At 42.9% G+C, this 20,454-nt stretch overlaps 1 protein-coding gene across 4 annotated transcripts in view; it reads right to left on the bottom strand.

Moving 5' to 3' along the window:
• The window catches only part of LOC136878990 (ras-related protein Rab6), a 159,718-nt gene that overhangs the window by 89,374 nt on the left and 49,890 nt on the right, over positions 1-20,454 (bottom strand). For all 4 annotated transcript variants that reach the window (XM_067152655.2, XM_067152657.2, XM_067152656.2 and 1 more), the window contains exon 3: positions 4,770-4,823. In XM_067152655.2, the coding sequence (XP_067008756.1) occupies positions 4,770-4,823 (54 nt within the window). The remainder of the gene's footprint in view (positions 1-4,769; positions 4,824-20,454) is intronic.

The following is a 20,454-nucleotide window of genomic DNA, read 5'->3' as shown; positions in this document are numbered from 1 at the left end:
TAATAATAATAATAATAATACCCATGTGGGGATTTACCTGTTACCTCCATCGGGCGCGTCCCATTGGAATTGGGGAAGCTCGCTGCCTCTGCCGCCAGCAGAGTCAGAGGGTAGTAGGGAAATAAAATACCACCGCGAAAAAAAAACCTGGTCTCTTGCCAGGGTTACGGCGAAGACTGGTAAATGACCAGAAGCCAGAAAACATCTTGAGGCAACCTCTAGGGCTAACAACCCTAGTTGTAAAAGGATGGGTACCCATCCAAAGCAAAGTCAAGTCAAAAAGCATGATGGCACAACATTTCAAGAAACATACCCCAGGGGGGTAAATCTTCGGATAAATCCCTCGTCGTGAACACCACGGCGCACGAGTCTCGTTCGGATTCTGGGGGAGACTCGACATCATGCAAGAGACAAGTCGGAGCATCTCGGTGTACCCCGAAGAGTCAAAAACTCAGGCCAAAATCTAAAACCTTTCTAGCAACTTTCAACATAAATTCACTTACACAAACTGGCAAGCTGAAAACCCTCACCAAAGCTCTTCACGAAAATCAGATATCCATAACGGCCCTACAGGAAACAAGGTACCCAGATGAAGAGATTTTCGAATCCGAAGGCAACCGATTTTTCAAGAGCAAAGCGCAAAGAGGAATCCTCAATGGAGCTGTGATGCTTGGAACCGTGTTTGCTGTTAGAACCAAGATCCTTAAATCGGTTGCAAATTTTGAACCAGTGAATGACAGATTGTCTATACTCACAATTAAATGCGCGAACAAAACCCACGCCCTAATTAACGCACATGCTCCTACAAACGATAAGTACAAGTCTGATCCAGACGAAGTTGATAATTTCTGGGACCTACTGGATGAAAAATTAAACAAAATCCCCAAACACCATGTCAAGCTTCTTTTGGGTGACTTCAATGCCCAACTAGGTTGTGAACAGAAGTACAAGAAAGTTATAGGAAATTACCCTGCTCACAAAAGAACCAATCCCAACGGCAAAAGACTGGTGTCCATTTGGGAAAATCACAACCTGCAGGTCATGTCGACCCACTTTCGCCATCTACCGAGAAAACAAATGACCTGACGTTCTCCTGTCCAAGCTCTTGGAGAGTTCCAAATTGATCATGTTGCAATCTCCAGCAGAAGCAGCCCTGAGATTATGAACGTCAAGGTTAAGAAAGGCATCAATATGGCCTCAGATCATTATATGTCTCTTATCAAATTCAAACCAATTCCCGTAAACACAAGGAAGACAACCGAACAGATCACACGCTTCGACAATGATAAACTTCGGCAAAGGGTCGAGGAGTTCCAGGAGAAGGCTAGACCAAATGAATGACTTTAACAACGCCAAAAGTCTCCTTGTTGAGGCCGCCAAAGACGTTGCAGAAATCAACAGAAGCAAAAAGCATGCCTGGTGGAATAGTATCTGCGAATCAGTCCTCCAAGAAAGACTCAATGCGTGGAAACAGTACTACTCTACAAAATCAGAAAATGATTGGGAAACCTACAAAACCCAACGTGCCCAAGCAGCTAGGGTGTTCAGAACTGAGAAACGTAAATACTAAAAATCTCTCATTGAAAAGATAGAACAAAACTTTAGGAAGAATGAAAGCAGAGAGTACTACAGAGCCTTCAAACGCAAACTCACTGGCTATAAACCACCATCTCTATGCTTTGAGCAAAAGGACGGCACACTGGTGACTTCAAATGAAGAAAATTGCAGCATTCTGGCAGATTACTTCAAGAATTTACTTAATTGCTCTAAACCACAAAGTGCCATTGAGACCAAGGAACCCTTACTCAGGTACCCCGATTCCAGACCACCCAACAGAGATGAAATCATGTGCCACATTGGCCGTCTCAAAAATAACAAAGCGCTGGGGGAAGACTCAGTAGTAGCAGAACTATGGAAATATGCCCTAGAGGAATCACTTGATATCTTGCAAAAGCAAATAGAAGAAATTTGGAACAAGGAGACCCTACCCGAAGATTGGAAAATAGCTTTGATCCAACCATTACACAAAAAAGGCAGCATGAAGAACATCAACAACTACAGAGGAATATCTTTGCTACCCGTGACTTACAAAATTCTATCACTTGCCATCCTGGAGCGTTTGGAAGCACAAGTCGAACATCAAATAGGTTAATACCAAGGAGGGTTCAGAAAAGGTCGCTCAACAGCTGAACAGATCCAGAATCTCAAAACGATCATCAGATATTGTACACTAAGGTCCAAGCAGTATGTGTCTGTCTTTGTGGACTTTAAGAAAACGTACGACTCCATTGACCGGGAAGTCCTGCTAAACATCTTAAATGAATCTGGAGTTGATTTGAAACTGCTGGCATTAATTAGAGCCACCCTGACCGATACAAAATCCAAGGTGAAGTTCCACGGATGTCTCTCGCATTCCTTTAACATCAAAACAGGAGTCCGACAAGGTGATAGGCTATCCCCGATACTCTTTAACTGTGTTCTTGAAAAGATCAGAACCTGTGAGATTACAGGAAACCAACTACAGTCCATTGAGAATAGGAACCAAATCCAAGGGGATCACAACAGACTGCTTAGCATTTGCCGATGATATTGCTGTTCTCTCAAAGACATAGAAACCACTAGAGCTCAAGTTGAAATTTTAAAGGAAATTGCCGAACAAACTGGTTTGCAGATATCGTTTGAGAAAACAGAAGTAATGACTAACATCAAAGAGGCTCCACCAAAACTCCATACAAAATACGGGGACATCACCCGAGTAGACAAATTCAAATACCTGGGTGAGATCATCATGAAAAATGGACTGGACAAAGAAGCACTTCAGGAGCGAGTACGCAAACTGGAAATAGCCTACCAAACATCCCGCACAATCTACAACAAAAAATGCCTTTTCCAAAACACCAAGATACGTCACTATGAAACAGTTCTGAAGCCAGTAGTTCTATATGCAGCCGAAACCCTGTCTCTAAATGCCAACAAAGGACTCCTTGAAGAACTGGAGAAAAGAGAACGCAAAATTGTGAGAGGAATCTTGGGATCAAAGTACAGAAATGGAATCCATCAAAAGAAATCCAACAAGGAAGTCTACAGCAAAATAGAGAAAATTACCGACACAATCAGAAAAAGACTGGCACGATTTTACGGTCATCTGAAAAGAATGGACAGAAGAAAGTTAACTAAGGAAATCTTTAACTTTTTTGATTCAAACCCCAAAACCCCAATTCCCTGGTTTAGAAATACCAAAGAAGACCTGCAAATGCTACATATCTCAGCTGAAGACGCCCTAACAGAGATCTCTTCCGCAAGAAAATATTGACGAATGGGCTAAACCGAGACGAGCAACCGAAGAGAAGACACGGTGCCCCTTGGACAGAGGAGCGTAAGCAGGCCCACTCACAAAGAATGAGGGAAATTTGGGCTCTAAAGAAGACCAAGTACAGTGTCAAATGCAACAAGACTTAACGTGGTGCTTGATAGCCCCAGTGAATTATATAATAATAATAATAATAATAATAATAATAATAATAATAATAATAATAATAATAATAATAATAATAATAATAATAATAATAATAATAATAAAGCATTACAGCCTTTATGAACCTTAGTTTACCAAGGAACTGTTGCACAGCCCAAAGGCCTGCAGATTACGCAGTGACCACGGTGTAGAGTAACAAATCCTCTTAGCTGTTATTCTCGGCTATCAAGAATGGGGCCATGCTCCGACTGTCAGACAGCTCCTCAACTCTTCTTGTGAAGGCAGAACCGATTTCGAACTACCCCTCGGACTACGTAAGAATGATACCCGACCTGGCTGGGAATTGAAACTGGGGTCTCTCGGTAGGAGGCAGGCCGCTTAACTTGTAGGGCAAACTTTTAAATTAAAAGAGACCTCAAAAAGTATGTCCTACATATGTTAATTTTATGCAAAATATTCCTTGCCAAATAGCAAGGCTGCTTCTTACACTATGAACTGCTGGTAATATTGCCAATGCCTTTTTATTGTGTGATTTTTGCTTGTCCGTAGGCTTTGTGCATCAGGCGGTTGATGATTATCATGATGTAAAGGTTATGAACACAAACCATATGAAGGTCCGTAGCAATCCAAGACTGTGACAATTATAGCCCCGGGCCCCTGCCTTCAATGACACTCCGGAAGCATAACACAGCATCGTAAAGGATCAAGTTGAATCTGTGGAGGCACTAGCTTTTTGTAACTGAAGTCAGTTGTGAGACTTATATTGGTGAATTCAGGCAGTTAATGTCTGGCCCTGGAGCCCCTGCATAATTTCACTGAGAATGTTGAAACCATGCTACCTGCATACCTTCCTCACTACCTTGTTGGTGATTAACAAAACATCTCTTCATTAAAACATATAATAGTAACAAAAAAAGTGTTATTTTGAAGATCCCATAAGATGATGCTTTTGAAGTCCAAAGTTGGTAACCCTGGCCCCGGTGTAATCTTGACCAGTACCAGAACAGTAATTTAAAATTTAAGTCAATGTTCTGGGGCCCCAACAGAAACAGGGGAGGGAGAGGACTAATAAGTAAGCATCTGTGGCCTAACTTAAGGTCCAGCTCTGATATTTCTTGTTTGCACACAAAATGTGGAAACTAAATTATTAGCCTGGATTTACCAGCATTCATTTCATTGAAGGAAAGAATGGTTGTAAAGAACAAAACTACAACATTTAAATTATTTTTCCAGTTGGAAAATCTTAACTTTAACACATATAAATAAGTGTTTCATATTTAAAGTACATACTTACCGTTCTATCTTCAAGGTACATCGTCTTCGATAAGAAGTCTATACCTATAGTTGCCTATAAAAAAAAAAAGAGAAAAAGAAATACAATTACACATTTCATCATGTTACAAGCAATATGTAAGGCAAGACACACAAGCATGTATTATTCCAGAGAGACAATAAATGGAGAATCTTGAGCTAAACTGAACCACGTGAGATTTTTCTAAATGTGGAGTTAATGACACTTAGCACACTCCTTATGCCAGAGAGAACCATACAGAATTTGTACTGTAACTTCTGGTAAAGATGTTCTGATGTGGCATAAGATTCACATTCCAGAGAGGCTGTGTACAAATTATGTTACTGTATGAAATACTGATGTTAAGGACCATCTACAGTCACGCAATGGATGCACACAGTGAGTTAAGTTGTAGGAATGAGCCAAAGTTATTTTCCACCTTTAAAAAATTTGACTAATTCTGTCAGGTTAGCTCTCTCTGCGAATCAGTGGTACACTGCTGGCCTCCAGATTCCAAGATCGTGGGTTCAGGCCTGACAGAGGTATAGGGATTTTTGGTTTTACACCCTACTAACTATTTTTATGTTTTCTAGGAAGCGGGTCTTCTGAAGGACAGACAAAAAAGTCAATTTGACACTCCTGGTCATACAATGTCCGCATGTAAAAGATCTCTTATGATACATTTGGAGCTCACCTGATAAAATGTATTATAACAGCCACAGATCACCCTGTGATCTGTTCCCTTGCCATCTGGTAGAGTAAAACGGACTGTCTATATTTTTCTAACTAGTTAACAGCTTAGCACAGACCGTAGATGGGTTAGGCCAGAATAGGACTGGGAAGGAAGCGACCATGGCCTTAATTTAGGTACAATCCCAGCATTTGATTGGCGTGAAAAAACGGAAACCACGGAAAACCCGAACTACGTAGTCAACTCAGCCGGTGAACGTCGAAACTGATACGCAGGCAGGCTAGACGACGTCAAGTCATAATGCCTACACACAGTAGCTATGGCCACCATATTATTATTATTATTATTATTATTATTATTATTATTATTATTATTATTATTATTATGTCCGGCTCCATGGCTAAATGATTAGCATGTTGGCCTTTGGTCGAGAGTTCGATTCCCGGCCGGATCAGGGTTTCTAACCTTCATTAGTTAATTCTAATGGTCTGGAGGCTGGGTGTGTTTGCCGTCTTCATCATTAGAATTGACCGACTCGTTGGCTGAATGGTCAGCCTACTAGCCTTCGGTCCAGAGGGTCCCGGGTTCGATTCCCGACCGGGCCGGGGATTTTAACCTTAATTGGTTAATTCCAGTGGCCTGGGGGCTGTGTGTGCTGTCCCCAACATCCCTGCAACTCACACACAACACTATCCTCCACCACAACAACACGCAGTTACCTACACATGGCAGATGCCGCCCACCCTCATCGGAGGGTCTGCCTTACAAGGGCTGCACTCGGCTAGAAATAGCCACACGAAATAATAATAATAATAATAATAATAATAATAATAATAATAATAATAATAATACATCACAGGTAGGGCTCACAGACACGCAGGTCCCCTATACGGCGTCAACTCGAAAGACTTGTACCGGGCCTCTTCGAAGGCCACGAGCCATTACAGAGCAAGGTGCTTTTTCAAATTTAAGATTAAGACCCCACATGGTGCGATACAGAAAATTCAGTCATATATATTGCTAGTGATTTAACGTCACACTAACACATCGGAGGTTTTCGGCGGCGGAAGGACGTAAAGATAGCGGCCATGGCCTTAATTACGGCACAGCCCCAGCAATTGCCTGGTATGAAAACTGGAAACCACAAAAAACCATATTCAGGGCTGGCGACGGAGGGGTTCGAGCCCACCATTTCTAGGATGCAAGCTCACAGCTACGCGACCCTAACCGCACGGCCAACTCACTCGATACCATAAAATTTATAGAAAGCCCTTCTTCCCATAGTGTAAAGTACTTTTCAATCTCTTACACATAGGTGTCGGGCTCGATTCCCGGCTCGTCTAAGGATTATTTTCTTACGTCGCACCAACACAAGTGGATCTTATAGCGATAATGGGACAGGGCAGGTGTAGGATTGGAAAGGAAGCGACCGTGACCTTAACTAAGTTACAGCTAAATATGTGCCTGGTGACAACATGGGAAACCATGGAAAACAATCTTCAGGGCTGCCGAGAATGGGGTTCGAACACACTATCTCCCGAAAGCAAACTCTCAGCTACGCGATCAGATCCGCTCAGGCGAGAGTGACAAGAGACGTTCCTAAAGTTTCGCCCCCAAGATGGTTCTGCACTCTGAACAGAAATATCCACCTAACATGCGTTCACAAGTAGGTAATTGACTGGCTGCGTGGTGTAGTCACATGAGGCGTTCTCCTTGTATGTTCAAAGCTGAAGGTTCGAATTCCGGTCCACTCGGTTGGCTTTTAAGGATACTGTACTTACATATGAATATTGTAGAGCCGAGTCCGATTTACTAGGTCCACTATTCAGAGCAAAACTCACAACAAATGAAGGGACATTAAAATTAAATTACGAAGCATATATATTCATACATTCTGGGCTCGTAAGTTACTGCATGACTGACCGCTAGACACGGTGACAATGTCTGAGATACTCCAGTTGAGCAGTCTCTTGACCAAGGGCCCGAGCGCATGCAGCAGACAGCCAGCCTGCCGCCGGCCCGTTCGCTCCCAGCTCGGAACGCCTCAGCGCACCGGGAAAAAGTCAATACTCTATGGCCCGGACTGAAAACATCACGAGACTACTATAAACTTGCATCAATAAAGTAGTGACCCGGTAGCTGAAAATAAATTTCTACTCTTTGGATCATGCTGCTTCTGGTATGTGACATACATGGTGGTGTACAAAACCACGCAATGTTTTGCGACTTCTACAAAATATATCAACTTCAGAAAATGTATCTTAGGTGAATTACAAGGGAATATTTATGAGATAATTAATTCGTACTCACAAGGGAAGTCTGTGCTAACATAACATGAGAACTGTGCATACTATAAACGAATTTACTATTTTCTAAACAAAGGCGTAACAACGGCGCATTAAAATTATCATTGGGATTACAGTGATTTAAAAACAGCAAGTCGTGACCTGGAAAAATCAACTTTGTAACAGATTATAGATGATTTTAAAAATCCAGTATAACACCAAAATAAAGAATACAAATTGGCAACCAATTGGCTTGTACGTCGCACCGATACAGATAGGTCTTATGGTAATGATGGGACAGGAAAGGGCTAAGAGTGGAAAGGAAGCGACCGTGGCCTTCAGGTGCAACCCCAGCATTTGCCAGGTGTGAAAATGGGAAACTACGGGAAACTATCTTCAGGGCTGCCGACAGTGGGGTTCGAACCCCACTATCTCCCAAATGCAAACTCACAGCTGTGCACCCTTACACAAATAAAGAATACAATCGATACATGTAAAATAACACGATATGAAGTGTTTTGACATGCGCTGACAATTTTGTTTGAAGTTTCAAGACCATAAAGTTTTAAAATCACCGGAAGAGAGACAAAGTCTTCCAACGTTGAGAGATTCGAAGTTTATTTTCCACCTAAGAAAATTATTTCTGGATTCCGCCGATTTTTTCAAGCATCTTTCAATTCGAAGAAGGTATTACACGAACAATGCAAATACCTATACAAAAACATTAACTAGCAAACTTATCCGGGGGTATTATGCTCTCAACAAAACTCATCCCCAACACACTCAATTTTGCCAATTAAGGCTTTCACGGCTGGTTCTATCGCTATGACTCTCAAATTTTATTTCTATATTCCTTCGCTATTTTGATACAGCTAAATCTGGAAATACACTGTTTCCATAGAGCAAAACCTTCATTATAGACAAAACGTGTCTTCCACCCTTCTTCGTTGAGGGACCAATGATTCATTTATCATTTCCAAATTACTTTCATAAGCGTCTGCATGTGGGCGGGTTATCCAAGTTCAATAATCTTCCTCCACAAAAAGGACTTCACATATTTTCAAAGGTACGTTCATTTCAAAGCTATGTGCATAAGGATGCAACGCTAACACTAGCAAACAGCTGTAGCAATATTCATCTGTTCATAGAGCGGTTATTGGAATCCCTTGTCTACTCCAGCAGGCCAGGTGTGCGAATGAGCAAGCCTCTTCTATAAACTTGTGCCTTTTGACCATTATCCTCTCCCATTTTGGACTCTTAATCTTTACGAGGTCTTCATACAGCCATCTCTAGGTCTGCCTCGCGGTCTTTATCCAGAGATCTCTCTTTCATACATGTTTCAAAGTAAGCCTTGAGTGTTCTGATAGGTTCCATTCTCATAATGTGGCCAAACCATTTCAGTCGTGATTCTTCTAGAATATCAAGTACACACTGTTTTAGCCCTAACTGGAGGCGAACTGATTCGTTTCTGATTTTATCCCTTCTGGTTTTCTGTGTGCTTGACACAAGGAACAATTTCTGCTCCTTGTAGTTAAAGGTTGTCCCTGCTGGTCAGTGTTGCAGCTTCCAGTCCATAGTTTTGGTTTGGCTGTTCACCTCGTATATCATATCCACAAACACTAATGCATTTGTATTTTTATCTTCCTACTTGTCTATCTTTATGACTTCATCTAAATTGCTTATTAACTAACTTACCTGCAGCGCTGTACTTCTCGTTCTCACTCCAACCATCCAAACCTAGCAGCTTGTACTTAGATACGGCTCTTAGTGTCTTGATGTTTTACTCGTGTAACTTCTTGACACCCACTTCTTAAGTCCCAAAGGGATGTGATAATGCTTTATCTATAATAAGAGACTACCACTATAAGCTTACTCCTCTCCCAGCTTTTCTCGAACAGCATCCTAGAAGCAAAGATGAGGTCAATAGCGGATCGATGAGGTCTAAATCCGTTTTGTTCCTCTTCTTGATTAGGTTCGACGATCATAATCTTTTCTTATGGTGCAGATTCATAGATCCTCAGACCATGGAAAATGAAGAGTTATCTTTTTCTGTATAATTTCAAGAGTTCGTCCAATCCCGCTCAATTGTTAGAGACTTTAAGAGACGCTTGCGTGTCGGAATTTTGTCCCGCAGGTGCTGTATTTAATGTGCTGGAAGCATATGACAGGGACCTGTCGCATTTGAACACCCTCAAAATCCCACTGACCTCAGCACGGATCAAATCCGCTAACTTGGGAACAGGACTGCACTACTGAGGTCAGCTTAGATGTTACTTCAAACTGTCAGGAATTTTGACATCCGTTTTCTGGGCAAGGGAAAAATAAAAATCAGGTCACATACTCTTGATCGTATATTTAGTAAGAGACAGAGAGATAGTGGAAACGTACAATTCTACTGCATCCCTGATGACCTATACAGGTTGGTGGACTGTAGCAATCTAAATTGATATGATGTGCCAAATCATATGTAGTAGCAGTAGTATATTTGTTTAACGTGCCTTCAATTGCTTGATTTCCAATGACGTCGAGGTGACCGAAATTTTGACATTTACGAGCTGATTAACGCACTGGAAGCTAAGAACACCCTCCGATGCCACTGACCTTAGCCAAGATCGAATTGGGAATATAAGGAAAGCGACTAACCTACTGCGCCTCTGAGGATAGCGAAATGCTTTAATATGTTCCGAAGTGCAATCATACGAGTTGAAATTCTTATATTTAACTGATAATATTCGTGTAGGTTACTTATCTGCCAACCACGCAACTTCCAACACTCATCTTTCAGTCATTCATTCTTATATTTCATCAGCATTTCCCATGACCCCGGATTTGAACACTGTTGGTAACAATAATGAACTGGTCAAGAACTTACCTGTGATCAATTTTTCGGTCACGTTTCGTCTCTTACCTCAGCCAGTACATCAATTAGCGTATCAGTTCAGTTGTACGTCTTAGAGATGAGATAGTGTCTTCTCTTTAGAGGTAAATTTCCTTTGCCTCATTCCACATTTTCTTTAATTGCCCTGGTGTTCCACCTCGCGGAGTAGAGCGTTCTGCGCCACAAGCTTGAAATGCTTATTTAACATAAAAACGTGTAATCTCCTGGCAAACCGTTCCAGTTACCAAGAAAATGCATATGGACATTTCTTAATCCTGTATCTTTCTTGATAAGACTGAGTTTACCCGTTATTTTGTTTTTGCTTATCACAAAGTGTGCGTCAAAATACAACAAAAGAAATAACGCATTTTCTCCCCCGAATACTGTACTAGCATCAGGAAGAAAATGCTTCTTTTTTTTTTTCTTAAGAAAACTGAAGAATTCTAAGCAGGCTGCATGATGAAGTGGGCCCCGTTCTTTCTTAGGACTAAGTGTTCAGGGAGCGTATTCACTTTTAAAGGTCCTGGTCGCATATCTTTTTCTGAATTAAACATTTTAAAACCCATCAGCTCTCAGACAAGCTAAGATCATTGCATATAGCCTATAATAATCATGAAGAAACACACTTTCTAATAGTGAAATAGTAAAATCGGTTCAGTAGTTTCCAAGCCTCCACGAACAAACTCGCCAACTTTCTCTCTTTATAATATTAGTACAGATGAGATACTTATTTCAACTACATTTCGTCTTCCTTTGTATATTTTTATATGCAGCCACTTTTCATCTATAGTGATTATCTCGTCCTCTTCTGTAAGCTCTTGTTTTCCTCAATTCCTTTTTTTTTCCAACTAAGGTATCTACTTACCATCTCAGCCTTTATTGCATCATTAACTGAAGTCGGATTTTTTTTTTGCTAGTGGCTTTACGTCGCACCGACACAGATAGGTATTATGACGACGATAGGATAGGAAAGGCCTAGGAATTGTAAGGAAGCGGCTGTGGCCTTAATTAAGGTACAGCCCCAGCATTTGCCTGGTGTGAAAATGGGAAACCACAGAAAACCATCTTCAGGGCTGCCGACAGTGGGTTTCGAACCCACTATCTTCGGGATGCAAGCTCACAGCCACGCGCCTCTAACCCCACGGCCAACTCGCCCGGTGAAGTCTGAATTACATAACCATATTGTGATCCGAGTTTACCAAACAGATGAAACAGTACATAACGCGACACGTTTTATTTGCAGTCGTTGATCGGAAGGCAGTAACTAGTCCAGCACATAAACTCGATCATTACGTACATGAGTAACAAGCAGGGTGGCGCCCTTTAGCCTGGGGTTGGGAGACCACGTCATGAATATCATGTGGGAAAGGGGAGACGGACTGCGTGTTTATCTCAGGTAAGTATGTCGACAAGGAGAAGGGATGGGGAATACGAAAACGACCATTTATAGCCCTCCTAACACACCATCCTGAGGCCATTCTCTTTCGCTCTCATGTTATCAAAATTTGACAAATTCTTCCTAAACTATCAACCACACTGCAAAATGATTGTCTAGCGCTGGAGACCGTGGCGTATGAAGACGACCAGCTTATGCAGAAAAGATGACTGTGGTTTATGTAGTTTCAACTTTCTCCGTTAATTCACGATATACGGAAAATTCACTTTCATCAGTGCTCTGAAGACATATCTCCTATTAATGAGCCCAATTAATGACTCGTTATAAAATACAGGGTTCATGCGGTTGTCGCGAAGATCTGCACACGACAAAAACGAAGATATATGGCACAATGTACTGTGTTACGAACTACATAAAGCAGCTGTACCATTTCAAATTCTTACGGTGTGTTTTCATCCAGGGTGGTAGTATAAATCGAATACATGCGAAGTACAGATAACGCATTATTGGAATCCACAGCGCTCTATAAAAAGTGAGGTCGAAATTACAGGCATGAAAGATAGAGGTAATGGATAAGACTGCAATGGAAATGATTGGTGTGCCCACTAGGTGCGAACAGGAGCGGTTTTTATTTCTTACTCGTTATTCGTCGTTGACCGCCTATGGCTATTTCTTGACGGAAGCAGTATATTTTGTATCTGTCATGTGGCACAGACTACAGCAACATGTGGCTTTTATTGAATTCTGAGTTTATGATTGTGACAATCTAGAAGGTACTGCGATAAGAATGGTGTCACTCCTCGCCTTGCGTAGTACACCGCATTACAGCACCATTATAGGTTTTTGTGTTTTCCTCACAACTGTTATTTGGGGGGTGAACCAGCTCTGGACTGATAACAGACATTCGTCACTGAAGACTATAATTATGTTGACGGTCGGTACCTTTCTACGATGCTCTCTGCTGAAATCACTGCAAACGAAGGCGATTACGTTCTAGGCATTTGGAAATGCTTCTGGTAGAGATAACGTACGGTAGTGAAGCACCCCCAGGTCTATGAATAGTGGACAAGAAACCCTTGGACCTGTTCAAGTCCAAAATTTCTCCCTCCTGGTGGTCTGTCGCGGTCGTCCAGAATAGGTCCGCCGTTTATGGTACCTGTCAGCTAGTCCCAGCACGAGCTCACTTGTGAATTCCGAACAACCCTACCTTTTACAGCTCGATTATGCAGCCTCTCAAAATCCGTCAGCTGTTCGAACCGATATCCTATAGAGATTATCTACGATTGCCAGTCGTTCATGGATCATGTCTGGGCAGCAGGCCTACTATACGAAATATAAAATGAAGTCTGTTAGTGCAGGCTAATCTCGAGAACCACCAAGCAGATTTCGATGAGGTTTTCACGGTTGCATACAACATTTATCGGGTAATGTTTAGGTGTATGAAACAACCTGTGCCAAAAGGGAGCCGAGCCATTACAATTTTAGTACAGGAAGTGAAGAAAAAACGGCCACCCGAGGGCTTTCTTGGCTTACGCAGGCTAAGCTGTCATCGAAAGACCCCAAGTATACCTGATATAAATTACTGAACATAGAAAGCTCTACAAAAAGTGCGCAACGGTACATACCAACCAGTAAAATGTACCTCTTAATAAGCGTATTTCTGCCATAATTTCTACCGGTAGTAAAAAAAAAAAAGACAAAATTAGAAACTGTATTTGAGATTAATTACCTAATCCTTATCAAAATACATTGTTTCTTTACCTCCATCTTATTTACATGAAAACCTTAATTGAATACAATTTGCATCCATTGTTTAAGAGTTATCGTCGTTTTAGTGAAAGCCCACGAATAGCTTCAATATCCCACGAAGAGAAAGGAGCAAGCTAACAAGCAGGCGGCCGGAAGGGCCTTGGAAAGACGTCACACAGAACTACATACAAAAGGGAAAACTAATGTCTACAAGGAAATCTTATAACGTATACCATAAATTCAAAATTGCACCAGGGCGGGTCGCTAGTGAAAGATACAAAGGCGACTGAAGCTCACGCGATGGGCGCGCGCGCGTGTGTGTGTGTGTGTGTGTGTGTGTGTGCGTGCGCGAGTGCGATCGCACAACATTTAATCGTTTGTGAATTTTGCATGTAGCTACTTCATATTTACTCAAGGTAACCGAAGGTTTTTTATAGAATATGCCCCCATCCGTACGTATGTACTGCAACTGAACGGTGTACTGTGATGAGAAATATTAGGAGCGATTGTGGAAAAGGAAACAGTTGACCTTTCAAAAAAGTCCCCCTCCAAACAATTCATTTCAAAGGTATACCCCCCCCCCCCCCGCCCTTCCAAACTAGTCACGACTAGATGATTCAAAAAATGAAGAATCTTTAAAAATCCAGCCTATTTCCAGTTACAAGTTACACACATAAACTTAAAAAAACTTTAGAATAGGAGTGGGCAAGTAGACGACCTACAATTAAAAACCTATACTGTACAGTGCAGTATACTGTAGTAGTATTTATCATTGGCAAGCATGCCAATTGTAGACCATGATTCCCTGATTACGTACATAACTAAACATTTTTTACTCACTACAAACAGAAAAAAAGATATGATTGTTTTACGGGGCCAAGCATCTACGTCATCGACTCAAAGACAAAATTCATTGCACTTCCCGCTGTATCCTTAAGTTGTCTGTAGCTTGAAATCTGGTTGGCGAATAAATCAAGTTGACTTAAATGCTCACCAATTAAAACAGCTGGATGCTTAGATTTAATGGATTGAGTACGATGACGTACACGAACATCTTTCTTCCGGTCCTTTTTCCCAATTTATTGGGGTTGGTGTTAGATTTGGTCCAGTTTCAACCCTACGTGGAGGGATGTATTCACTACTGCGGGTTACTGTGGTGGTTGGTATGGTGGTGTACTCTATGTAGATGAAGATAAGTGTATAAAGACGAACACAAATACCCCGTCTCCAAGCTAGAGGAATTAAACAATTCGCAGTTAAAATCTCCAGCCCGTTCGGGAATCGAGACCTAAATTAAATACAACTGTGGTCACAGTATTTGATAATATTCACACACACAAAAAAAAAACTAAGTTTAATCTCTTATCAAACAAATAAACTAAACATTCTGCCCATCGTTAGCAGATTCACAGTAACAGCTATGAGATGATACAAAATGCGTGAAGGTGCTCTATGAGCATGAGCTTTAACAAGCACTGCTAATCTACTTCTCTGACTTGTGGGGCGAGGGTTGATGCAAGAATTGATAAATACAAATTTTAAAAATTGCCACTAACTGCAAACAGTTACAGAACTGAAGTTCGTTTGCTCCAGTTTACTAAAAACAATTTCAGCAGAAAGACTGCGAAGAATGTAGTGTCTACAGTATACCCGATACCGGGCAGCTTAGTCGGCCTTGGCCTGTTTTGATTACTTTTACACAGGGCAACAACACGTCAAAAAGGCCCTGTTTATAACAAGGCACTGCATGTGGTATTTGTCGCTGGAAGTGCTATCCTACAAAATAATATAACGGCACTATAGCTAAGAGCATGACATTCGTGGGAGAGTGTTCCATACCACAGCCTACGAGCAACCAACACAGTGGCCTCACCTTCCTACACTTGAAAGTTGAAACTGGTCGCCATAAAGCTTTGGCTCTAACTACAAAGTCAATTGGAACAGAAACAATCCACTAATGTCAAGAGGGAAATAAGGGCACTGGAATGCAAACATCCACCTTATGCAATAATAATAATAATAATAATAATAATAATAATAATAATAATAATAATAATTCGGAGCAATACACCCACACCGAAAAGATAACAAGCGTAATCCGCAAAAAAAAGATAACGTTTAACGCTCCCCTCTTCAGATTGCCAGCTAAGAATCTGTAAACGTTTGTTATCCTACTTCAGAAGTCTCAAAACGATTCCTCCTTAGTTGGTGGAGATTGATAAGGATCTTTTCAAGTATGGAATATCAGAAACAGACATTCAACTCCGAGCACCACTTAAACACAAACTTACGACACAAGAAGAAGTCCCAACTCGTCTGAAGCATGTCCATTCTGATGGATGGAAGAAAGGATGACAACCTGGTGGACCCGCAAGAAGACAAATGAGATCTCGCGATCAATAATAATAATAATAATAATAATAATAATAATAATAATAATAATAATAATAATAATAATCGTATGCCCTCAGCTACTCTGCACAGGCATTTTCATTTGACACCATCTGGCTGCTGGATCGTCAATTTCGACGCTCCGTTTTACTCTAGGCCTAATAATGGCAGAATAAACCGAATTTCTGTTGGGCATCTATGGCCGAGTTTTTAATGAATTTTGTCAGGTAAACACCTGTCACGACCGCGTGTCGCGACGCGCCCCTTTCATGTCTCAGTGCCGAGCGAACGGAATCGAACGAGTCTCGAATCCGCGACCTCCGAGACTAAGGATATTTAGTAATGTAAGGTTAATATGATCATGTAACAGTGGCAAGGAGTTACAGTGTTTTAAATATTAAATAATAATTTTATTAAGCGGAAGAGAGTTATAGGTATTCAAAGCATAAGACTTCATACAAGTTTTACTTGAAGCAAGCTGGTGTAAACAGTGTGTAACGTTGTGCAATAGTCAGCTATACGGCGTCAGTGTAAATCAGAGAACGTAAAAGAAGTTCTGTAAATGTTTCGAGAAGCAAATCGAAGCAAATATCGCGTAGATTGTTGACACAACTAGAAGCGAATTTGTTCGAGTGAATTCTATGACATTCCCCTTCGGTTAGTGGGAGAAACTCGTGAACCAAGCAGACTTAACGTCTTATTCTATGGGAGTAGAGAGGGAAATATTCGAGAAGCATCGAAACGTAAGATATAGGGAATGATACTTCGGAGATCGGGGAGAATCTGACTGACCATCGTTGTAGCAACGTGTGTGTGCGGCTAAGCACCACAAGGACCAAGGCGAAAGTTTTCATTCCCCTTCCTGAAGGGAAGGGGCGGGCCACCTAGAAGGTTACGCGAACCTTTCCTTGAGCCCGATTTTTACGGGGTGAAGAGTAAGGAGGGAGCGCTGCCGGTTCCGGTTATACTGCCAACTGGATGGAAATGAAATCTGAATTGAATCGATAATATGATCGATCGATCGATATGAATTTTCTAAACATTTATTATCTTACGTCAACAACTGTGTCACGCATACATTATTTTACATTATATAACATTTCTCGATGCGAATCTTGTTACTAGCATGAATTATATAGTTTGGCTTTGCTGTGTAAACAACAACAGTACTAATTCGTAAAGTGTACGCTAGATGTCACACAGCGATGAATAAGCGATTTGCAGTTTGTGTTTCAAAGGTTGCCAATATGCATTTCGAAGACAACCGAGGTCTATCGAGTCAGCACTAGAGAGCTCAGGGCTCAAGAAAGGGTTCGCGTATAGTAGCTTCATACAAGTATTGTGTATGGTTGTAAGACAGAATAGTACAGAACTTGTAGGTTATGTACGTAGCAGTGAGCCGCAAGATCAGTTGAATGTGGCTAGCAAACCGTCTAGAAACTGTAACGAGTTCCGCGAGGCAGTGAGGGAAACACTGTGTGCAGCATAATTAGCAGGTTGCTAATGTAAAGACTTGAGCTGAAATATCAAAAACATCGAACTGCTTGACAGGAAGGCCGAGTGTCATAGCGAGCCTTTCCTATCAGTAAACCTAACCTAGCGGTCAGAACTGTTTGGGAGAAAGAATAATCTGGTCAAGGACGGAGTTTGAGGGTGTTGTATTCGATTCCTGGAGCTACACGTCCGCGTGAGCCAAACATCCCATCATTCAACGCGACTACGGAATCGTGGGTGCAGAGAAGAATTCAAGAGACAAGACGACGCTGAAGACTGAATAAATCTTCAAGCCAAAAGCTAAGTAACTATCAAGCTTGTATGGTACGATCTTGTACTAGGGAATGCAATGTAACTGGTTATTCAAAGACTCGAGAATGGACTATCTAACCAAGAGTTAAAAGTGTATTTGTACAAAGGGTTTTATGTTTCTTAATTGTGTATATGTATATATGTAATGCAAGTCTTTCTATTCAACACAGGTGAAGGGAAGAGTGAGAGTGCGGAAAGGTAATCTCGTTATTTTAAGATCAAGCTCCCGAAAATCCGAACCCATAATCCTCAGCCTGCCGAGTCCTTGGGATCACGATACACCAAATGTGTCCCCACAGATCTTTTACGTGCTTTACGTCGCACTGACATACGTAGGTCTTGCGGCGACGATGGGATAGGAAAAGGGTAGGAGTGGAAAGAAAGCGATCGTGGCCTTAAGTTACAGCACCGGCATTTGCCTGGTGTACAATGGGAAATTACGGAAAACCATCTTCATAGCTGCCGACAGTGAGGTTCAAACCCACTAACTCGCGAATGCAAGCTAATAGCTACGCGATCCAAAGCACGCAGCCACTAGCTCGGTAGATTGTTAATTTTAACAGTGAGGATATAATAGGAAGCCCTCTTATAGTGGTATTAATCGCAGGTGTCGCCCAGACCCAGGGTGATCGTTACAGAAAGGTACTACTCAGTGGTAACGCAGAAGCGTGGTGTTCCTCACATAGTGGTACTACTCACAGGTAACGCAGACGCATGGTGTTCCTCACATAGTGGTACTAGTCACAGGTAACGCAGACGCATGGTGTTCCTCACATAGTGGTACTAGTCACAGGTGGCGCCCAAGCCCGTGGTGTTCCTCATATAGTGGTGTTAATCACAGGTAATGTAGATCTATGGTGTTCCTACACGAATGATACTAATCACAGACCCATGATGGTGTTCCATACATAGTGGTTCTAATCGCAAGTAACGTCGACCCATTGTGTTCCTCACGTAATGGTACTAATCACAGGTAATCCCATGGGTCAAAGTCCATCATCCCTTGGTCGCCCCTTTTACTAGCTTCTTACGATAGGCAGGGGGAGGGTACCGTGGGTGTATTCTTTATCTGCGTCCCCCATCCACAGAGGGTTGAGCTAGCTCAAATAATACGATCAGAAACTCGACCTTGTAGACGGAAGGGCGAGTGTTACCTTCTACTCATTTTCTGAGGGGAGGTAACTAGTTATGTTGCTAGAACGCAAGAGGGGAAGAGAGTTTGAAAGTGGAGAAGGAGGGGGGGGGGGGCGGCGAGGCTGTTAAGGGCCTTATTACACAGGGCAGCCAGGTCGCGCAAAGGACGAGCTCACAGTCGTAGTGAAAGGACGTACGTGCCTCTCGCTGCGCTTTCTCTCTCCTTGCCAGGCGCACAGTACTTTTCAAGTGCTAACCAGGCAGCTGTACTTATCAGTACGACTTCGAAAGAGCTTTGTCTGAGCTGAGCACTTCTAAGTGCTTGCTTTTCTCTTTCAGGAGGACCAGGATGGAGAAGCCGACCCTACCAGCGAGACTGGTAGACCACGACTACGAGGCAGCCTTCGAGAAGCTACAAGACGCGCTCTATACGGTGGATGTCCCCTGTTATGAACGCCCGGGGCTGATGGTGTTCAACCGGTGGGGGGAAGACAACCACCAGGGGACGCTCAGATTATTCGACCACCTCAATGCGACCGCGGAGTCCATCGGGGAGCCACTCCTGCCGATCATCGGCCATATGGTCCCTGAGTGGGCGATCATCATTCGCCCTAACGACGCAGCCAGCTTCAAGGTGTACGAGGAGAGCGCGTCCCAGCAGTTCCAGGTTGCCCGGCTACCAGGACTCAGGGAGCACCAGGACGTCTCAAGCTACCAGGAGGCAGCCACGCAGACGGAGCCAGGGACCAAGGACGACGGCGTCGCTCCCGAGCGCCGCGACGGCGCGACCCCGGTTGGAAAGCTGTACTCTACGAAGTACACGCAGACCAACAAGGCAGGCAACCAGGATCGTCGACCACCTACCAAGGCGAAGTGGTCGCAGACGCAGGCCTACCAGGAAGGGCCTGTTACCCGGGCGCAAACCAGGAAAGCGCCCGCGATGGTGGACAGCAGCACAGCAGTGGAGAAGGACGCCCCCTGGCGTTCTGAGGCTGTTGCACAGGCCCAGCCTGCCAGCAAGTCCGTCGAGCTGCAGACCTCGATGTGCGCCCCACAGGACCGGGAACGCAGTCGAGAGCTAGCACCGACCGACGCCGCCGCCAGCCAGGAGAAGGAAGAAGACGGCGACGCAGCGGATCCACCAGCTACCCCGGGGTCACCAGGACGAGGCCTCTTCCCCTGCCGAGAAGAAACCCCCGGGAAGAAGACGACGCCAGACCAGGATGCAGAAGGCGACGCCGGCAATCAGGAGAGGGCCGCCCAGCCGCAACCTAAGACTGCTCCCAGGACAGCAGTCAACCAAGGAGCCAATCAGGAGAGGACCTCAGCGGGTAGCGGCAGTCAGGTAAGAGTAAAAC

The sequence above is a fragment of the Anabrus simplex genome, chromosome 8 (assembly GCF_040414725.1).
Source record: "Anabrus simplex isolate iqAnaSimp1 chromosome 8, ASM4041472v1, whole genome shotgun sequence".
Classification (NCBI taxonomy): domain Eukaryota; kingdom Metazoa; phylum Arthropoda; class Insecta; order Orthoptera; family Tettigoniidae; genus Anabrus; species Anabrus simplex.
This window is presented reverse-complemented; position numbering and strand designations above follow the sequence as displayed.